General features: G+C 41.6%; 1 protein-coding gene across 8 annotated transcripts in view; it reads left to right on the forward strand.

Annotated features, from left to right (window-relative positions):
• Positions 1-23071, forward strand: part of celf5a (cugbp, Elav-like family member 5a) — a 187997-nt gene that overhangs the window by 102548 nt on the left and 62378 nt on the right. For all 8 annotated transcript variants that reach the window (XM_013909301.1, XM_013909300.1, XM_013909303.1 and 5 more), the window contains exon 3: positions 5630-5678. In XM_013909301.1, coding sequence (XP_013764755.1) covers positions 5630-5678 — 49 coding nt within the window. The remainder of the gene's footprint in view (positions 1-5629; positions 5679-23071) is intronic.

The raw sequence follows: 23071 nt of genomic DNA on the forward strand, positions 1-23071 counted from the left end.
TCTTTCATCTTTAATAAAATGATCAGCGTTCTGCTCTACCAGGTGTAACAATTGAGTTTAACATCCAGGCATCCATGAAAACAGAATTTATGAGATTTAACGGAGTTAGAAGTTAGCAGGAAGTTAGCTTGCTAGCTTCTATCTAAATACAATATAGCATGTCCTGACTGCGGGGTTTTGGAAACAAATTAAAACATACAGCTCTGTTATCACTTCCAACATAAATGAAGACAGAAAGCCAAACAGCAGTGACGTTTGTAGGGTTACTGAAGTTTGGCTAGCTGGTATATAATGATGTGCTACGTGACCGCTAGCGACACAGCTATGTTAGCATAATATAAACAAGCAAACTTTTTTTCCACTCGATAAAAGTTAACGTAAGTGTTCTCGGTGGTCAGGAACAAATGTAATCGCATGGCAGAATGCTGTAAAAGGACCAAACTTCAGCCAGGAGAACAACTGAGATAATCCATCCACAATACGAGGTTAGTCATTCATATACTGCTGCATGGGCTGGGCTGTAGTTACATCCTAAGGTTTTAAAAACTGAGCTTAAATAAATGATTAGCGGTAATAAAAGCCGAGGGAGGTCAACAGTGATCACTGACTGTTTTTAGGAGCTTTTTGAGATTAAATAGAAGAAAATACAAAACATTAAACATATTAACAACACAAAAGCCATATTAAACGCAGACTACTTTAGGCCAGGAAGTAGGATTCGTCGCGTCATCACTTAACGACCGGATTGCTATGCTTGATGACTGAGTTCATTTCCTGTTTTATTTTGGTAATGAGTTTCCCCTGCGTTTGGCTGTTTTCGCCTGCACCCAATCACATTTTTGTATGTAGGTAGTGTTGTCTCTGTCAGCTGGCGGTCTGGCATTTTGCCCTTGTGTTCTTTCTGTGGCTATCTCTGGTGTCTTTGTATTGTTTTGTTCCTGGACTTAATAAGTGATTCTTATCTTTCATTCAAATATTCATTTTGTTTGCTACACTCATGAACTTTATATTTGGGTCCATACTTGCTAACATCCAACATCTAATGTATTTGAAATCACATACATTGTGTTATAGGCCCACGGTAATGGGAATATATCAAGAACTTGTGCTAATGGTTGGTGACAAGAAGCAGGGCTTTCACTTTTTTAATAAGTAAAATCGAATTTGTATTACACCTTTCAAGATAAACATGACAAAGTGCTTCCCCCAAGAATGCTACAGCATAAAAACAAAACTTAACCAAAACAAAAATGCACATAATTTATTACTATTGTGATTGCAACGAAGCACTTTTAAAGTGTAAAACATTACACAAAGGCTCTCTGCTGTCATGCTCTCTTCCTCTCTACGCTCTCCTTCCTACTGTATACAGTACAGATTTATTAGCTAGAGCCGGGGCCCCCGGACAGTCACCACTCAGCACTCCCTCAGATCAATAATTGGAAATATTAATTATATCAGCTGAGACGGCCCAGTCGGAAGGGGGCTGTTTATGCTCCTGTTACTGAGCAGTGCAGCACTATGAGCTCTGATGGCCCACTAATGCGTATTAATGATCCCAGAACAAACATTACTCTATATTAAACTGGAACGAAAGCCAGAAGACATCACACATATTATATGGCTGTTAGAGTTATTTTATTGCAGCCCTGTAAGTAAGAGCTGTTGGATAACTGTTTCTAAAGGACTGCTTCTACTGAGGAATTGGCTTTTTAAAAAACAAGACGGGATTTACTGCAGTTTTATTTCTGTTTACTGTTCATCTTTACGTGTATCTCTTTTCATAAATATGAAAGTTCAAAATTTGCACTTGGAATCGCACCAGGTCTTGCGTTATTGTCTCTCCACTGGCCGTCTCTGGGGTTTCACCATTTAAAGAATGGGACTTTGTACTGCTCAATCCTGCTAAACTCTAGTTATGAACTTCCTCCTGTCACAGATAGTGCCAGCAGTAGACTTGAAATCCACCACACCTGGCTGACAAAATCTCAACTACACATCCTTTGACTTTTGTGGTGAAATATAAAATCAGACACTCGAATGGCTCGATCCCAGAGGTGGTTAGGGATTGCTTAAACAGAAACCACACCTGTGTTAGGTGCCATTTTACCAGGTTAAAAAAGTGTGATATGGTACTTGGATATGTGTATCACTTTGTAACAGTATATGTAAAGAGATAGCTGACCATCAGTCTTGTAGACTAATGAACAGAGACAAACCAGCTGGCTGAGTGTGTATATTCCAGGCATAGTGCACACTACATTATGTTCTGCAAGCCCCGGGGTTTCCATCTGACCCTTCTCATAAAACAGCAACATACTAGTGTTAAAAGCTTTAATTCAACTGACTGCGGGCTTAACTGGGCAAATGAGGCGGTTCAATGAAAGCATATAGATTTGTCAAAGCCCTTAGAGCAACACAGTGTGTGGAATGGGAAATGGAGAAAGACCAGGGCGCTTACTGGGAAAACCAGAAACTCTTTTCGCTCGAGGTGGAATTCAAAGAATGTTAGCTAGTTTGAAGATCGTGAAGCAACTGATTGAAGCTTATTTATTGGCTTCAGTCAAACACGATCAGTTTACTTTCACAATCTCCTTGTAATAACCTTTAAGATTCAGAATAAGTAATGTAAAGAAAGAAGAGAGTCCCCATCTTTTCTTCCACACAGTTTAAAAAACATGTTTAGGACAGAAGGCACATGCATCAAACTTTTATTTTACCGCAAATGTATTTTTACATAATGATGAAATTAGTATAACAACGATTCTGTGGGAGATACAAAACCAATTAAATAAATCAAAATCTTGATTAATGCAGTATGTGGTTGGTTCCCCTTGTAGATCCGGTGATGCAAATAATAATGAACAAATTTAGAAAAAAAATGAATACAAGAGACAAATTATTTGTGCTCCACAATATCAGACATATAGATATAGCGAGTTTCTCTCCCAGTATTTATTCACATTCAAAATGCATTTTCATCGTTTTGCCAATTATAATTGATGTCCCACAAATATGCAAACAGTACATTTGAGCAGAGGGTAGCCTAGGGAGGCAGGTGGTTAATTTGTGCTGTAAATATACAGTGTTTGTATAATGCAGGTGCTTTTTTTTTACCTCTTTGTTTTGTCTTTTTGGGGATTTTTCACAGTGTGTTTGAAAGTGAAAGGCAGGAAAGTGGAGTCAGAGCAGCAGAAATGGCACTCAGCAGAGAGGCAATCTTATCTAAGAGCTGCAGGCATCTTTTTCCTTCACTCTCTTTCTCCCTTCGGCGCTGTGCTTCTCTTACGACTTTCTCCATTTCTTCTTGTCGTTTTCCAAAATCTCACCTATTTTTTTTTGTCTGGTATTTTCATTCGAGGCTCTCACTTGATCATTCCCAAATATTTATTAATAGAAAAGAGAGAAAAGAATCAGTTATTGTTTCATTCTTTATTAGCATGTCAATAATCTGCGAGCTCCAGTTGTTAAAGGGCATAGTGAGAAAAGATGCCCTAAAGTAGCCGAGTTAATTAATGGTTTCCTTGGCAACACCAGTACTTAATAAATTTAACTTAAGTTACCTTGTCTGTGCATGTGTGAGCAGGCTAATAGTACGGGTGTACAATTTGCACTTAATTTCTGCTGGAATTACACGATTTTCTTTATGTGTTCAAGGGAAATTTAACAAACTGAGAGCCATCAGCTGTGACTGTTCTGGACCATAATGCATTGCTCTCGGGCAAATAAATAGACCATTAAGCTGGCATGTTGGAGGCTGAACAGTAACTAGCTTTAGAGAACTGCCTCCCACACACAGGCACCCTGTAGAGATGGCTGAGATCATAGCATTGTAGAGCCACAGCCGTGGATTTGGCCTCCTCCATCATGCATTTGAACAAAAATCAACTGGCAGGATCGAAGCGTCTTTTGTCCGTTTGACACGTCAAAGGCAAATTCAAAGATTTCCTGTGTTGTTGCGAAGGAGCCGAGGGTTGTTAAGTTATCTGTGAATTTGTCTTGCGGCTGTTTCTTTCCCCGTTTCAGAGGTGTTTCTGTCTCGGAGGTTGCTTTGAACGTGTGCGATAGTATTGCGGTTGACTCTGTAATCTATCTGAACACGCTGTGGAGCAGTGCACCCCGTGGCTTGGCATTAGCATACCGTAGTGCTACTTTGCTCGTGTTATACAAGGAAAAGAAAGCACTTGTAGATGGATAGGGAGAGGGAGAGGAGCCACCCAAGACACGAGGAGCTGAAACCACAACCTTCACAAGGATAACATCCTCTCTGTTTTCCTACAAAGTCTTAGCTAGTTCTAGTTATTATTTACGATGGGTAAATTTATGGAATAATTTCAGCTAGGGAAGGTTACTCAGTTCCTCAAGGTGAAAATGGATACGTTTAGCACTTAATGAATCGGGCCTGGGCCTCTGCCCCATATATCAGCATGTTATTAAGACATTTTAAAATCCCATTATGGTGTTTCTCCTTGAACATGTCATGCTTTTATTGGACTGCCCTGTCTTTAAATCTGACCTTTTCAGCCCTGTTCTGGAATTGAACGGGGGGGAAAAAGATACATGACAGGACGATGGTTCAAAATATACATATCTGGCTATAAAAATATCAGCGCATGGCGGTTTCTTAGTCATTTGACTGCAACACCAAGAATGACAAGTGGTCTTAAAAAGCAGCTACAAATGGTTCAAGAGGTTGCTTTTATATTCCAGTAATCTTGTTACATGTTTGGGCTATTTGTGGTCTCATTTTTTTAATCCAGTCTTTTTGTTCTCACAGTTGTTGCCTCAGTCAAAGTAGGGTGTGATGCTGGCATTTTGACATATGCAGATAAATCATCTTATGAGCTTTACGCTCTGCTGCCGTACATATACATATCATATGCACAGGTGGGTGTATAACCAGCATGTAAGACTCATATATTCAATTTAAAAACAGCTGCTGCTGTAACGAACATTTTGGGAATCATAGTTACATCTTTCACCCTTCTTCCAAACAAATCTGCCAAAGTCGGGCAAAACTGTTCAGCTTGAACAACAATAATGAAAAAAGAAGGAGGTAAGATTGGGGAAGGAGGAGAGCGTGACACAAAGGCTGTGATGACAGAGGCATCTAATCCAGGCAATGCCATTCTTATCAGGGTCCAGTGGATTAGAGTGAGCCTTCTAACCAGAGAATCCTTCCCAGCCAGACACTCTCCACAGCCCAAGGGCCTGGATCAATAGGCCTGCATTGATCTCTCCTCCTGTGGCTGGATTCACTTTTATTAGGACTGCCTTGGTCTCTCTCACTTAGACACACATATGCAGCCCTTCAACTTCTCCATGCAGCCGCCATGAAAAATCCCAAATAGGATTGGGTGTGTGTGTGTGTGTGTGTGTGTGTAAATGGGAGCTTAGATTGTTTTGTTTTCACTAAGTAGCCAGCTCCAGAAACACTACAGTATCAAGTTGACTCAGCTGTATGATGGTGTTTAGGTTGCCTCCGCAGCCACGGCACTTTGACCAGTATTGCAGAGTAGCTATTCATATGGGAGCGTGACATCCCTGGTTTGTGGCCTTCTGTTGTAGCAACGCCGGCCCAAGTCGCCACCTCTAACCTCGCTGACACTCTTTCTTTTCTCTCTTCCAGATGACTCGCCCCATCCAGGTGAAACCAGCTGACAGCGAGAGCCGTGGAGGTAGTTGTCTTCTTTTCTTCATCATTTATTCACATCCTTTTTTTTCATCTGCCTTATCTAGGCTAATTCTCTTCATTTCTTCCCCTCTGATCTCATCTGTTCCACTGCTCCAAATGCAATAATAATAACACTCTTCTTTTGTCCTATCCCACTTCCCTTTCCTTCTTGTTGTTGCACTTCTATTCAGTATGGGAGCAATTTGAACAAAACGTAACCAAATTATGTGAGAGTAGATTTAAAAGACTGGGTGACATCAAACAGGAAGTTTGATGTAATCTTGACTTGACTACGTGTCACTAGGTTTGCAGCAATTTGTAATTTTTTGTTGTTTTTTACTGATAATAATTCAAATACTGGATTTATGGATTAATCTCTCATGCATATGCTTTTTTTGATTAAAGAATGTTTCACTGATGTGGTGAGCTCTGCCCATCTCTCTTTCCCTGTTTCCTGTTCTGAACACATTATTATTACACTGTAATTTAGATAGTTATTAGAATCAGTACTGGAACCGTAGCTATTGCAAAGATCCAGTTAAAACCCACACTGCTTGATCTTGTGCATTTGAATCACAAGACTAAATAGTATAGACAGGAAAAATGGAGCAGAAGCTTGTTCAGCTTGCCAAACAATCAATAAATGTGCAGGGATCTTGCCAAGATCCTCATTATTTGGCCTTAATTCTGTCCTCTTTGATCTCTCCCATATTTGGAGGCTTTTATGTACTCACTGTCTCTCTGCATATATGTTAATGGGATGCAGAGGCATCCTTCAAGTCAGTGGCAGAAACAACAAAACCTCACTGTTATTATTTGGTGTGCATCTCATCTCGTGTCACCACGTAACAAAGCAAGTTCCTTTTTGTTATTTAAAGGAGGGATGCTGTTCAGTATTTGTCATCCTGGTGCAAAGAGAGAGGTTTGGATGGTTAAAACAGAGGCAGAGAAAATGCAAAAATGATGCCAAATGTGTGCAGCTGCTGTGCAGCACTTCTGAGGCTTTACCTAAAAACCCCTGCCTGTTTTGGGTGAATTAGGATTGCTGGCCACTTGGCTGCCTGTCACATGCACAATCTTCAAAGGACAGCATAACCCCTTGAGATGAATGGAGGAAAGGCCAATAAAGATCACTGTCAGTCCCCCATGCTTTCATTCGTTCGTTCTTTCTTTCTGTCTGTCTTTCGTTCTTTCTTTCTTTCTATGCCATCCTCCCTCTTTCTCTAAAACATTTACAGGAGTGGTGAGACAAGCACAAGGGTCTTGTGCTGTCAAGATTGATGTCCCCTATAGCTCCATTGATTTTGCCATTGTGGTGCTGTGTGTCCACATTAACAATGACACTCAGCTGTCTCTTTACTTGGTTGTGAGTAGCTGGGTTTAGAGCTCCCAGGGCACTTTGGTCAGTATGGGGTCTTCTTAGTGGCTGGCCGTGGGGACCCCGCTGAGGAACAAATGAGTGCTGGAACAGACCTGAGAGTCGCACATCATCTTAAATGAACAGGTCAGAGTGCCACCACAGGGGCAATCAAACACAAGCGTGACTTTAACAGGTTAAGACAGAAGTGAAAGCAGGGAGACGTAGTTTGTGGGGAGGGGAACGATCTGACTGTCATTTTAAAATCTGCTCTTCTTCTTCTAGTATGCTGTCCTGAATTCTTTCCTTTGTAATTATTGGCAAAGATCATTTATGTTAGCTAATAGCCTGTGTTATGCCCTACTTTCACAAGCTTTAGCATCTTATTCGCTGTAATTCTGATTTTCTCAGTAATCACTGCTAAATTTAACTACCTTCAGTATTATTATTATTTGTTTTTTGTGCTTATCTGCCTGCCTTCACCGTCCAGATCAGTAACTTCTAGAGTATAAATCAACCCAGTGTACTGCAGAGCGGATGCAAAAATATTAATTAGGCTCTTAGTGCAGTGGAGGGAGGGACACGAGGGACAGACTCAGCGTGGCCTGCTCTCTCAGGGGCCACGCCGCTAGTCCGATAGGGGGCATATATTCCTCAGTGCACACAGTCACACTAAAACACACAGTCATCCTAATTAGTCCCTTAATCTCATTATGAGGAGGACAGTTCAGATCACCTGCACTAGGTTTCCATCCATGAGGGAAAGACCTGTTACTGTGGTTTTATGCCTGCTGGACCTCCGCTTCAGTGGGAGCAACTCTCTGCTGTTATTAAGCCCAGACAGGCCCAGGTGAGCACAGCGCACTATCCCTGATTATTATTGCAGTAAAAACTGAAATGACCTCACACAGGAATAAGGTAGAACATATTCTCCTTATTCCACTAAATATTTGATGACTCTTGGATACCTGAGCAAAACTGAGCATTTCCCTTTTTACCTTTTTATGGAGCGTTCACTTTTGTTTGATATTTACAGCAAATTTATGAGAATTGGAGAAGACTCGGCCAATAGGTAGCTTGACAGAATCCATATCAGGAAACTGCACTGCACTATAGAACTAAAGGAAATATATATGGTAGAGTAAATCCATCCAAACACTGTCAGCCCCTGCTGCCGCCTAACAAAGACACACTGTGAAATGAATATTAATGGCCAATCACCTACCTAATCTAGCAGAACAGCAGCCGTTACACATTGAGCCACCAGCGCTGTGAACGTCTCCGTCACCGATGACGCAGATCGTTCTGGGATGTTTCTGTTGGGGAGACGTTTAAAGAGGCACAGCAAGGAGGCAGCAGGGACCTGTCTCTCTCATTTTCTCCTCGCAGGTCTCTGATATGAAATAGATTGATTTTCCATCACACATGGCACTGATGACTGGCACTGTCTGCTGCTGATATTTCATTTTTGAAAGGCTGTTCAGTCCCTCCTTAGAGAGTTTGGCGTTCTTAGGCAAGATAAATCAGCTTTAACCACTTTGATTTCATCCTAAACCTTTTACCAGCAGCTCGTCTTTTAGCGTTCCATCATTACCGCCTGCCCCTTAGTGTTTCCTTCCTTTGTAGACTGTCATTTCATTTGATTTTGTCTTTTGTATCAGGCTTTTTTTAAAGATCCATTCTGCTCACGGGCTAAATGATATTTCTGTGCAAGTGCTGCATTTTTGTATTCCTCTGTGGCTCTTTGTATTTTCCAGCTTAACCTACTCTTAAAGTTTTAAGCTCAAATATTGTCCAGAAAGCAGAAAGAGGAGCAGGCGAGCTGTCAGCTGGGGCTCTGTTGGTGTTGCAGCAGGCCTGCCTGGCACAGCTAGAGCTACAGCCCACTGAGGAGGCCTGGATTAGAAACAGGCTCTGGCATTTTCAAGGCAGGCCTGCCGCCCACACGCACACCCACACAGAGAGGACAAACAGGCGAATTCATACATACCCATGCAGCTCTAACGCACATACACACTTTCTCTCTCACGCGACCACACACTCAGTGGGAAGTCGGATTTGGATGATAATAGGAACACATACGCACACAAAGAGACATGCCCACTATAGGTTACATATTTACACGTAGACTCATACGGTGTGCACATATGCTGAGTGGCACGGGTCTGTTTTCCTTTCATGAGCTGTGTTTTATATTGTGGGCCCAGCAGCAGCATTGCATTTCGTTTTTATGTTTACTCAAACTGAAGGACAATGAAAAGGTTTGCTGCAGGTCACTGAGATGTGACGGAACAAGAAGAGAGAGGAGGATAGAACCAGAACAAGAGGAAATAAGTAAAATGGAAAGTGAAGATAAGGGAGTGCGGAGAAAGATTAGAAGTCTAGATTGAGACTGCAGGGTACATGCAACGTTGCTGTTCTGTGCTCAGGTTTTTTTTATGTGGTATAAAAAACAACACAGTGGTCTGTGCTCTTCTTCTTCTCCCTTTTTACTAGAGAGACAAGTTCTCTGTGTCAGAGGAGCTTAGTAATGAACCAACAGGAAGGCCTCTAAGCTCTACTGATCCCCTTTAGAAAAGCGAGGAGGAATGAAGGAGAAAGAGGTAGTTAGAGCAAGAGCAATCGGTTGGAAAAAAAAAAAAGAAACCGCAAAAATAGAGAGGTGGACAATAGGAATTTGTTCTGAGATATAGAAAGTGGGAGAGACACACAAACACATACGCACGCACACAGACCGAGTGCAAAATAGAGAAAAGTATGGCTAAACCAGTGAGATGGAGGGAGGAACGATAGGGGCAAAGCAAAAAAGCTGAACAGTATATCTTCTCCCTTTGGAGAGACGAAAACTATAGATTACTGGTCACAATGTGCTTGGCTGGGCATAAATGGAGAGATCTTGAAATACTAGGGAGTATGTTCAGAGGTTGTGGGGATCAGGGTGAGCTAATCCAATAGTAAAGCCAGCTCTGGGTCACACATTCAGAGCTCAAACTCCTTGTCCAAATCCCCTCTGGTGCTCTTACACAAACAATACTGATACACAGGCCTTTGCTCACCAAGAGTTCAGTCAGCTAACTCCACCGAGTCTGCCTGGGATGTTCAGGTCACTCTGCCCGTAAGCTCTTACATTTACCCTCACATCAGCACGAACTGGGCTGTTTTGAAGGGGAGGGGTGGGGTGAATTGGGTTTACGAATGACAGACAAGGAGAGAGAAGGCAGGAGAGCAACACAGAGAGAGAGAGAGATGATGAAATAATTTCTATAGGGATGTGCTTTGCTCCTGTGGGTCAGATTGTGCTGAGGCTGTAGGAGTTATGCAGAGTCAGTGGAAGGAGTAGCACAACAATTCACTAATACACTGGGTAGGTGGAGATCAATTAGCCTTATCTTACAAACTACTAATGATAATACCAATGCAAAACTTGCTGACAAGGCAAAGAACAACAAGAGCTCAGAGTGATGATGTAATGAATTTAGCCAGTTGAAAGATACAGTATTTCTGCAAACACACTAGCTTGTGCTCTTTTTTTTTTCCGAGGCAAACACACTATAGTGGCAGCTTCTGTGATACTCGGTCAGCATACGCAGAAGCAGCATCAGCGTACAGACAGTGGACAAAATACCAGGAAGACTTTTGCAGTATAACACATCGCAAACTTAAAAAAAAGAGAACGTGAACACTGAAACACCTTAGTAGTTTTTACTGCAGTGTTTTTTTGATTGTACAACTGTTTCATGCTTCAGGTATTTCGTCTACACTTTGTACTTGCCCATAAATATTCATGCATACATAAATTCAGCTAAACACACATTCATCCTTGCGCTCCTTAAAAAAAATAAATAAATAAAAAAATCCCCTCCTTTTCGTCCTTTGCTCGTTGCATTGGTCTTGTAGCGTGGGCGGATCAGCAAAGGTTACTGTTGAACACAGAAAGGAAAGGTCAGAAATCATGTTTAGTTTTCCTGGGGCCGGGAGGTAATTCCAGCCAGCAGATTGCGTTCAGACGAGCAGGCAGGCCGGTGGTGGAGATGCTCATGAAGAAGGAAGCGAGGCGGGGATGGGGACAAGGTTATCCAGTCAGCCACTGCCTCTCAGCCCCTTCGCTGTCACCCTTAATAACACCCTCTCCCTTATCACTGCAACAATCACCTTGAGAAACAAACTTGTCTTCTTTGAGAGAGGGATGAGGAGAGGGAAGAGACGGCCCTCGTATGCATCTGGTATGCCATTCTCATTACAGCAACTCCACCTCTTTGGGGACAGACAGACCCCAGGTCAATTTAGTACTCAATTCTCTACACTTTGTATTTCATTCTCCCTTTTTTCTCTCTCTTTGACGCCCCTCCTTCTTCTGTGTTCTTTTCCCTCAGTGCCCTTTGAAAACACTGGAACTCTAGATAATATACAACAGTTCAGGGTCAATATTTATTTAAAGTATAATACATACCATAATCCTTTGTGCCACTGTCACTAAAAAAGAGAAAAATGATTATCTTTAGCAATACTTAACTTTAAATTATTCCAAAAAATTTCATCTGGACACAACATCATTTTGCACGATTTCTTGCAAGACTTATGTGCAAATTTGATTCGTTCTCATTGCACTATACTCTAAATGTGGACTTTGATAAATTAGGTCTTTGTGGAAGCTCATGCATGCTTACACACTAGCTTAACAAGGCTTGCAAGGCAAACACTTTCAGTGACACAAACTCAAATAAGAAAACTGACTTTTTTAGGGTTTGCCTCATTTAGACCTCATCATCTCACTTCCTTTCACCTAAGAACATTCTGCATTAACCTGTTTATCATTACATTACATTTTTAATAGGTATGACCAAACATATTCCCTATTAGGAGATCTCTATGAACACCTGACGTGAGATCTTCTGGTTGTATAGTCTGTCTTCCACAGTTTAAGCTGATAATAGCAATGCCAAGCCCGTACCTGCGGCTGATAAACTGATGTGTCGATTTGTGTGAGCATAAGTGTGTGCCTGCTCTCCGCGGACTTGCTGCTCTGTGATTGCAGTGGAGCTGGAGGAGGCCAGGCAAAGGCTCTGATTGGACGGCAGAGTCTTTGCAACCTTTGCCAAATCACTGCAATCACCCGTTTGCTTCTTCTCTCGGCTTTAATGACACCACTTCATAAGGAATCGGGCTCATCAAGTAACCCACACACACTCTCGCTCACACAGTCACCTACACGTACACATATACACAGTGAGGTCAGACTTGGCAGATCAGGCGGGGGCGCGGCAGGCCTCCGAACAGGGAGAGGAGGTCCACTAGCAGATGGGAGGAGATTAAAGCAGACCGGAGACGAATGCATGCAGGGAAATTTGTTCACATTTGCGCACGTAACACTAATACATCACGGATGCAGGTTTTGCTGTCCGGTTTGTTTTGAGTTAAATTGAGTTAGTTACGATGTGGACTGAAGTAAACAAGTCGGTACACAACCCAACAGCGGACGAGCGATTGCTTTTAGCAGCAGATTTTTGGGGTAGCGCTCTTAGATGTTTTGATATTTTTCTCCCCGACAGTGGAGTAAGATTTGCTCTCCTTTCTTCACAGGCTGGCCTCTTCCCAGCCCTGAATTCGGTGCCCTAATTTTGTGAGACCTTTGCTCCCATGCACTCCATGTGGAAAGAAAATGTCCTGTTTGTTCACCGAGAGAGGAAAAAGCCTATTAGGAGCTTTGCGGTAAAGAAAAACCGACAGAAGGGAAACAACAATTGTGTATGAGCAACCGAAATTGGCCCATTTAAATCCACACAAACCGCAAGTGTACAAATAAATAGTTGGACACAAATCATATTTTACATTACATTTCTTAAGCGTCTAAATTAACCTGTTTACATTCATGAAGTGTTTACACATTTGCATTATTTTCAAATGTGCTTTGTATGTAGGACATATTTATTTTTTATTTTAGGTTATTATACATTGGGAGTAACCTGTCAAAAAAAATAGGAGTGACAAAGAAAATGGGAGCGCATAAGAGAAAAATGCCAAGGCAACAAAAGAAAAAAAGTGATGACAAAGAAAGAGACAGGAAACAAGAAAACAAGAGCATCTTCTACCTCAGGATATGAACACAAAGAAAATGCCTTTTCAGTCAGTATTAAAGAGAAGTCAAAATATATGCAGTCCTGTCACTCTAATTGTACATCAGTACAATTTCACTCTGAGAGCGTTAGACGAGCACTTTTGCGTGGGGAAATTGAATGTAACAATATGCCACTTCCAGATGAATAAAAATGTCAGCTCGTGTATTTTAATATTTGTTTTTAAATCTAAAATCAAAGTTTTACACATTAGGCTTGATGTGTGAAAACAAGATTAGATTTTGGAGGATGTTTAGACTCTGCAAAGTATAAACCAGACGCAGGTTCATAAAGTTAGCAAAACATGAAACAAAGTTACTGAGAAAACCAAATTAGATCTTCATTACAATACCTGTAACTCCGCTAGCTTTCCACGTCTGTCCCTCCAGTCGCTCGTTCCCTCTATCTCTTCATCTCAGTATTTTAACTCCATTAGCCTCTCGTAGCACCCTCTGCCTCTCACTGTCAGTCACTTCACTTAAATCACTGCGCCATGGTACCACTAGACTGGAAAGGACACTTGCTCCAACCAAATGATTCAGGCACGGATACGGGCGCAGTGGATTAAAGCGCGATTAGGTCAAAAAATACAGTTTTTAGTGGAATATTAAATTAGCATAAAATTCATTACTGTTTTGTTATGCCTATATTGTCTGTGACTTCAGCTCTGGGAGCTATTAAAGCAGCGACATCAGACAAGGACACAGGACATAAGGACAAGGAGGAATAGCATTGGATAACATGCTTGTGATGCACCATTAGTGAATGCCAACATTGGTTCAGTGGGCACCGTAAAGAGGCTTTTAAATTAGGCCCAGCCACATCTCACCTGCCTTTCCCGTTTCACCTGCTGAAACGACAAATAGTGAGCATGCACGCACTGTGACACACAGTCGTGTGATTACCCACCCGCCCACTCTCTATTCACCCTCTTCCCACCCATGTGCCAGTCAAACAAGTGCAGAGCTAATGGAGAGAGAAGCAGTGATTCTGGGGCTGTAAAACTGCAGCAGCTGAAAAGATGATTGGGGTAACCTTTGGTTTGATACGCCGAGGAAGAAGGTGTTTTAACATTATTCATAAGTATTCATGTGTGTATTCGACACCGCTGCCTTAAGTGTACACGTGGTTATGCTCAAACTGCCATGGCCTGACCGTGGCAGCTCATCATGTAAGAGTTGTTTTTTTTCTCCTTTATTTCTTCAAAATAAATAAATAAATGAGATAAAAACACACAAAAAACAAAACCCTTACTATATTTCTCTTCTCTCACTTGATCCCTTAGATCTTGCACTGATATTTGTACAAGGTTTATACTATCCCCCAAAGTGTGCTTTGTTTTCCTTTTCTTCCCTTTAGCCTTCTTCTTCCACACTCTTTTGACTTCTCCCCTGGCCCCAGCTCAATGATGAGTCTATCAGGCGAACTGGCATTGTCAGGGATGACTGGCGAATGGGACTCCATATAAAAAAGTTCTTGAACATAGCCCCAGAGACTTTGGTTCATCCTGTGGCCAAATCCAAATCCAGGCCATCCTGATTGCCTTTTTGCAATAAACGTGAAGAACGTCCCTTTCTAAAGGCTGCACTAGTGAACGCTGTGAGCAGAGAGAGGAACAAGCTTTCATATGACTGCTCTACCTTTGGCTGCTAAAGCTCTGACCTGACACCAATTTTAGGGAATGTGAACTTCAAAGAACGCTTTGATGGTGGAGAGGGTTATTGGGCGAGATCTGACGGTCAAACTGTCTTTTCATTCTAGATTAGCTTCTGAGTTGGGCTAATGACAGAAGCAAAGCAGTGTTTGTGATAAGGAAGAGATCCCATCTGGAAATGATGTTACCGGTTGTCGAATGACAACAGCTGATAGAGGTCCACAGATCTGTTTCCTTCTCCTTTTTTGTTCATGACTATATTGCAAACTCTATCCTCCTGTGCTCCGCATCCCCTGCAGCAATAAACTTGTCAGAAAAACAAAACAAAAATATGACAAAAACTTGCTTGAAATACAAATAAATCCATTCGTCACCTATTGATTTTCTTACCATTAGGGAGAGGAATGGCTCGACTGTTGTTGATGTGGAAGATATTGTGGGTCAATACTGTAGTGCTCTTAAAAGCCATGGGAGATTTTCAGGAAATTCAGCAGGGGCTAAGAAAGGAGGCCAGCCTCCAACTCTGATATTGAGAAAATGTCTGGACTAGTTCAGCGACATCTGTCTGGCATTAATGTTATCAGGGAATCGGGAAGCAGTGCAGGCACAATGTGCTTTAGGGAAAGGTACGGCTCTGGACAGCTGCCTGCATGGACTGCTGGCACACATCAGCCTAATATGCTGGATTGGAAACATGGATTGATTCCTGAATGTTAAAGTGAAACCTTGAAGCACTACTTTGACTGTTGGAGCAAGAGATGTTTTGCAAGGCTATTTGGCATCCTAATCTGAAAGGGTCTCTTAATATATGACAGCTCTGTTTAGCAAGACCAGCCTGACAGCGAGGGGAGCAGGGGATGGCATGGTGAACATGTTAAATCCAGGTATGAGACAGGAAGATGGCATCTTTTGGTTCCATGGTGGGTGTAGTTATGGCTAATACAGTAATTATATCAACAGCTGCCTCCTTTCTCAGGTCAAGAAGGAGTGGAGGTTGAGGTGCTCAGGGATGCCAAAGTCCCAGGCTCACTGACTGTCAGCCCCTTCGGCCTTACTCCTTTCTACAACCCACCTTCCTCCATCCCTCCTGCCTTGTGTTATTTTAGGAATCTATTCTTGGCCTGCCAGCGTGTACAATCTGAATTATTTATATGGAGAAATGGGATCCCTGCATGACAGTGGAAACAGGATTTTATTTGTGCCATCTAATTAAAATATAAACAAAGTGAGCCTGCCTTTAAATAAAAATCAAAAAAACAATATTTGCCATAGTGTTTATACCTAATAAAACATATATTGTTCGTAGCATGATTTACTCGTTAAAGTGGCCACTTTTGCAGTATTTTAATACGATTCATTCATATATTCATACATGGTTATATTTACTGTGAGGAAATTGCATGCAAACTCTCCTGTTAATAGGCAAATACAGCAACAGACATGCTTGCACACGACAGAAAAAGTGCGAAACCCAGCTGGGAAATGCTTGTTGTTCAATCCTTTGTGGCTTTTTAAGTTTGTGAAGCGTGCTACGTGTCACATGTGTTGGGTCTACGCATTTCTGTTTTTGGCTGTGTGTCTTTGTTGCTTGACTCGTGCACATTTGCAGCACATGTTTTCAAACTGATGAAGATGTTTCCTTAATATGCTTTTTTTTGGTTTTTTTCTCATGTTGCCTTAAGTGGCGGTGGGTTGAGCTCTCTTCACCGCCGTGCAAATTGCCCTTTTCCATTCTTATCACACGAGCCCACAAACAGAACATGAAAAGCTGAAAGCAGTCAACAGAAAGCTCAGTATGAAACGAATGTGACCTACAACTGCAGAGAAGTAATGTACAGCGGCAGAGACACAGAAAACAAAGGCTTCTGTCAGAATCCTCTGCTATCTCGCTAGCGTGCCTGCGAAATATGTTTCCCCGCTTCTGTGTGGATGTCAAGCTGCTCTGCCTTCTATCTGGATGATATTAATGAAAGGTGAAACAGGGAATAATCAGAGATCACAATATTTTTTACCCTTGATACAGATGCCTATTCTTACGCTGCTGGCAGGAGAGATCTCCTCAACGTTCAGCTCAGCTCTGATCTGACATTAGGATTCAATGCAACATTTCTCTCTTCGGCTCACTCGTCTTGCTTTTTCTGCCGTTCCCTCTTCTCCTTACACTCCCCCCACCTACCTCTGTCCACTCAGCCTGACTGCAGCTAAAGGGTAAAAAAGGCTCAGGGGAAGTGCACTTCCTCCACCGCGAGGTCCCGGGCCGACCATGTGACACGGACCTCCCGGCATCTAGCTTTTGCTGTTCTTCTCCTCTTCATGCTTTTTTTTCTCTAGACAACGTGTCTCTTTATCTTTATCCACCTTAGTGACCTCATCCAGAGAGACTGATAAAATTAACCTCTGATGAGCAAATAGCTTCTCCATCAAACAAGGGTCAGTTCAAAAGCTCAGCCTTGTTGTAGAATAACACAGTTGACAAAGCAAAGTATAAATAGGGTGTTTTTCTATACATAAAAATCACCTGAGGACATTTGTAGTCGCACAGTGAAAGATGTATGAAGACTCAACAATAAAGAATCACAGATAAATACCAGTGATTCATCCCTGTTTGTTCTGAATTTATGTATATGGACTGACTTTTTAAGGACGGCTAAAGAAGGCAAAAAATTAAGCTACTAAAATATCTTCATATAACCTAAAATCAAACGTAAAAATAAAATGTGAAGATGTAGAATTGATTCAGTAAATAGCAAATACTCAGAAATTTGTTTATATCCAATTGCGTATCAAAAAAATTGTAAAGTTACCAGAAATATTCAGGCTTGTACTCTGTTCATGTTGGTTCGTGTTGGTTCTGTTGGTGCTCTCATACATGTGTTTGTCTGGCTTGTTTTATCCAAATAATTGTGAATGGATGGCTCAGCTGAACAGGTCAGGTTGCAGTGTGTAGACAGCAGAAGGTATTCCTTGGAATATGTCGGCCTTAGGGCTTGCACTCTATGTGTCATCCTGTTTGTGTGTGTGTGTGTCTAGCTGTGTGAGGCTCAGTGGCACCTTTCAGAGTGGGGTGAGACCATGTGGTCTGCACTGACTGCTTTGGAGGGAGACAGGAGGGCCCAGCTGGTTCAGGCAGAAGAGCTCTCTGACTAGCCAAGGCAGCCTTACAGCCTGCCAACCAACCTGACACACATGCACGCACTCACACTCGCAAACACAAACAACATCATGCTGTGGTTAGACAAAGATTTTCCACGGCACAAAAATTGCTGGGAATTGCACACTACTCTCCATGCAATTAAAAAGATTTCTTTTTTTTGCCAGTGTGGTTTGGCTAGGAGCTGTGCAAAGTGCAGCTTGTCAGTGTGTCTCAGCTGAGCTTGTGCATCGATATAAACACAGGAGTGAAGAACACGTTCAGGCCTCCTGGTTACACGAGGACAGCGATGCTCACTGGAATTCCGTCATTTCAGCTGACTTGCAGGCAGGATCTTGGTGAAAATAGCCACCTATTACAAATATCCTTGAATGCAACGTGCAGAAAAGAGGGGGGGAAAAAATCTTTATTTGTTGGCAGTCAAGTGCTTGTCCTGCAAATTATACATGACCACAGGTCCTATTGATTCTCTCTTGTTTTTCTCAGTCTGATAACACATTGTTAGGAAAGTTGTTACAGCGGACTCTCCCAAATTGTTTTATAAACACAAAGGGAAAAGGAACAGTCTAGAAGCTGCCACGTGTAATAAAATTAATTTCTCGCCAGTGTAATTCCATATATCTCTTCAGCGTGATTGGTTGTTTTTAACAATTTTACAGAAAAGCACAGGTATTTCTTTGTGATTAAACAATCCAAACCTAATTAAAAGTAACTCCAGCTAAACAATTCCCAATTTAAAGTCTACCGACAGCTGCTAGAAGACATTTACAATAACAGTAGCATTGATTGCTACTTCAACAGCTTTGACAGAGAACAATGGTTGGAGAAACAATACTTATTTGGAATTTATTCATCCCGTGTTGTAGCAGCTCTATTTATTCTGACCCCCATCCCGCCATACGGTCCACTGGCTCTCTAGTGAAATCTGAAGTGTATCTCTAAATGGTGTGCAAGTGCTGCAAGACTTGCACAAATTAGCTGTGTTAAAGTATATGTATGCCTTCAATGGAGGAAAGGCTCACTGGAGGCACTGTGCTGCTTATCTGAACAGTAGGAACGTGGACAGAATGATTAGGTAGTCTAACCATAGGCGTCCACCCCCTCTGGCCTGGCCATTTTCACTACTTTTCTGTAAAGCAGTTTCTTTTTCTCTGCAAATGGTCTAAAGGGTAAGCTCAACCAGGGGCCATGTGTGAGTGGATGGCAAACTGAAACAAGAGATCTAAAAAGAATTTGTCATTTTAAACAAAGTGGTTTGGAGAGACTCATACTAAACTTATTTTCTGTTCAGTTTTACCTGTCAGAAAGGGCAGGAAAAAAATGACCCGAAGAGGGAGTGCTACTGCCTCTTAGGTAACACCTACCTGTAAAACCTGCAAACCTGCGAGGGGGCCAAACAGCGTGTGGTCCCCGGTTTCTCCATTAGAGAGCTAGCTTGGCATTCGGAGGGAGTAATTGGCTGGATAGGGTTTCAGCAGGCTTAGCCACCCTGCTGGCACAACAAGCCTGTCTGTCCCCATCCCTGAGTTGCTGCTCTGCTTGGCAGGAGTGTAGCCCGCTCAACTACTGCCATGTTTCCTTCAAAGCCTGTGGAGAAGCTGGGGATGGCAGCAGCTGTTTTCCCAGGGGAGCCAGAGGAATTCAGGGCCTCTGGTCATTAGTAGGAACCAGCGTGCTGGGGTAAACCTAAGCCTTATACAGCTGGGAGACCAAACCTCATCCCTTCATTTCTCCATCTCTTCATTCATCCATTCTTGTCCATGGAGGATTATGCATTCTTGATTTCCTCGCACGAAAAGTAGGATAGGCGAGTGTGGAAGTACTAACCCATATGGAAAAGAATAAGGAAAACCGGTTTTGGTTGTTTTGTATTATACTCACATGTGTCTCCTATGACACAATTAAAAGAACTGAGTGGAAATTTAGTCAAAATATTGCACGAGAGAAAGTCAAAGTGCTGCAAGACATAGTAGTGGCAAAACTTCTATTACAACAGAAATATTTACTAGCCTTTTGGAGGCAACTGGAAACAGTTTAGCTGGTGCTCTGTGAGAAGCAGGTTTATAGTAATAAATACAGAAGGAAATAAAATGTGCAAGAGGACAATGTTTTTCTAGGAAGGCTTAAGAATGTCTGAAAATCTGTTTGTTCAGATAGATATTGTGGTCCAATTGTTTAGTATGGTTCTTCAAAATTTGTGACTACAAAAATGTCCACATTGTGAAAGCAACTATGAAACCAAGGACAGTTTTATTCTGTTGCCAATGCCTTGGTTAGATTTAACAAATGGTGACAAAAATCTGCTTCCAAGCCTAATCACAGTGTGGGTCTTCGTGATTTTTTTTGTGCATACGATTGGTTAGAATTTCTTTTCAAAGCAACCAAAATTGTGTGTAAAATAACAAAATTGGTAGAAATATAGATACATTGATACCCAGCTGAGTGTGCTTGAGAAAATGTAAGTAGTGCGCACCATTTGTGGTTATCTTGTGTATATGAGTGTGCACAATTCTGAGCACGTTGCGAGTCACTGACATTTGGTGTGTACAGGGACATAAGTCTCTGAGGAGTGTGAGTATGATACAGTATCTGAACATCTGGAGGGGCCTAAGCACCACATAGGTCTGGACTGCTGTCAGAACTCACCATAATATGTTGTCCCCGTTTTCACAGTACAGACATTGCACATATGGACGAAGTGAAAGGCAGCCTACTCAAATTTTAATAAATGTATTATAGCTGAAATAAATTTCAAGTATTTATTTGTGTAAACAAACTCTTCACTCATGCAGATGAAGTTTAGATGATAAAAAAGCTTTGCGATCAGAGAACAGGGCCTAGTTTCAATATGGCACCTAAGCAAATGCAATGCCTGTTTTCTTCTGTTGCTATGCATGCATCCAAAGCCTCGTCTGTGACTGGCAGTGATGGAAATAACGGCGTTACTTTTTTCGGTAATGAGTAATCTAAGTAATTACTTTTTCTATCGTTACAACACCGTTACCGTTACTAAAAAGAAAATGCGGTGCGGTCGCGTTACTATTTTTCAACAAATAGACGGTTGAAGCTGTCTTCAGCTTACCGCATCTTATATCAGCTGCATGGAAGTAGCTGTAAGTAATCTGGGCGCTACAGCTTTAAGCTGCTACGCGCTCCCGCGGACGGCAATCACTTTCTGCCCGATGATCACTTTTTGGCACAACACCTGGAGCTAAGGGGGCAAAACAATCGCATGAGGCTGTTTGACTGAGGAAGAATAAAGTAGTCGTGGTAAGCCAATCACATGACCACTTCAAGATGACAAAGCAACAAAGTGATATATACCAGTTTTTAAATTGTGCTGATAGGCCACGTAAAACCAGAGTCATGATAAACGATATATACGCGGCGTTTTTTCCTCAATAGTTTCGTCACGTTTAATGTCTAAGGACAGCGCAGCGAGCACTCTCTTGCAATCAAAAACGATATGGCAACATGACATTTGGTTGTTTAGGAAGAGGGGGAAGTTTTAGGGGTGAGGGTGAGAGAGAGAGAGAAAGAAAGAGACAGCAGAAAAAGAGAGCGCGAGTTTTGAGATGTGAGCGATTTGTGATGTTTAGCGTGTTTGGAGTGTGTAGTTAATGTGTTGTCTTGTGTAGGTAGTGTGTAGAGTTGTGGATAGTTTTGTGTTGTGTGTCAGAACAATGAGGCGACTGCTGTCTCCAGGTAGAAACAGGAGTGATACACCTGCTGTCAGACCTGCAGGTATCAGGCTGTGATGTTCTCCCTTATAGTGGGCAGAAATATTTGGAGTGGCACAAATAATTTGTGCGGCATCTTATTGAATCCAGAACACCTGATTGTTCTGTAAATAGTTTGAAATGGTTATAAAAAAAAGGGGGGTAAAAGGTAAATGGCTGCAAATAACTTTGTTTGCAAAACTTGTGCATATGATTTTAAAAGTGACAATTTATATTTGCATTTAAAGTTACGAAATATAATTCAATAAACATGTTTGTGGTTATTACAGTAAAAAATATAACTTTTTCTACTCAAATTTTATGTTTTTTTTGTCTGATTTTAGATCAGTTGTGTTAATACAATATGTCAAAATGAAAACAGAACTGTAAATTCAGACACGTGAGGTTGTGCTGAAAAGAATGATACCAAACAAGGCAAAGTAAATCATTTTTAAAGGTGAAATGTAGACGGAAAATCAAAAGTAGTTAAAAATGGCCAATTATACCCTGGACCCCAGAGGGTCAAACTATTGTTTGACCCTCTGGGGTCCGCAATAGTTACTTTTCAAGTAATTAATTAATTTTAGAATCTTTTAACTCAGTTACTAACTCAGTTACTGTTAGATTTGTATTGTTGATTGTCATTTATGCTTAGAAATATCTACTTATATATGCTTAGAGTTTTGTAATTAGTTGTAGATTGGTAGAGGTTTTGATCCTTGATAGTCTGCAAACTTTGTGTGTATTAGACAGCACTTTGGGAGCATGAGAGGTCATACCGTGTCTTATTGTTTTATGGTAGGATTAACGTAGTTGCGTCTGTTCTAGTCTAAGTGCTCTTTGTTTAGATGAACTGCAAGACTTCCTCACCGTGTTATCTAGGATGAACCATCTAGGGTGAGGGGGAGGCTACCCTCTTCCTGACCAAGGATGTTTGACCCTTTGATTAGCAGTCCACACACACACACACACACACACACACACACACACACACACACACACAGGCAAGGTACTCTTTGTGTGTATGTAGACGTCATATGTTAATGAACTTATGCATATTCATGTAACCTAAATAAAAGAACAGTGGTACGGGAGAACGGACGAGAGCAACTGGGGTCAAGCGAAGGAACGGCGCCTGTCCGGTTCTCTCCCGTGCACGAGAAACATGAAGAAGCTTGCCTACTTGTGTCTTGCTTTGCAGTGTAATTATATTGTCTTCAACGTTCCAGCGGATGGGTTCAAGCTACAAACCTATCAGTTACTTTTTTGAAGAAGTAACTAGTAACTATAATTAATTACTTTTTCAAAGCAACTTGCCCAACACTGGTGATTGGCCAATAGAACCCAGACTACAAGTGGACCTTATAGTACTTAAAATTTTGTGTCTTTCCTGCAGATTTTGC

This window comes from Pundamilia nyererei, unplaced genomic scaffold (assembly GCF_000239375.1).
Source record: "Pundamilia nyererei isolate P.nyererei 1_Seehausen unplaced genomic scaffold, PunNye1.0 scaffold00023, whole genome shotgun sequence".
NCBI lineage: Eukaryota > Metazoa > Chordata > Actinopteri > Cichliformes > Cichlidae > Pundamilia > Pundamilia nyererei.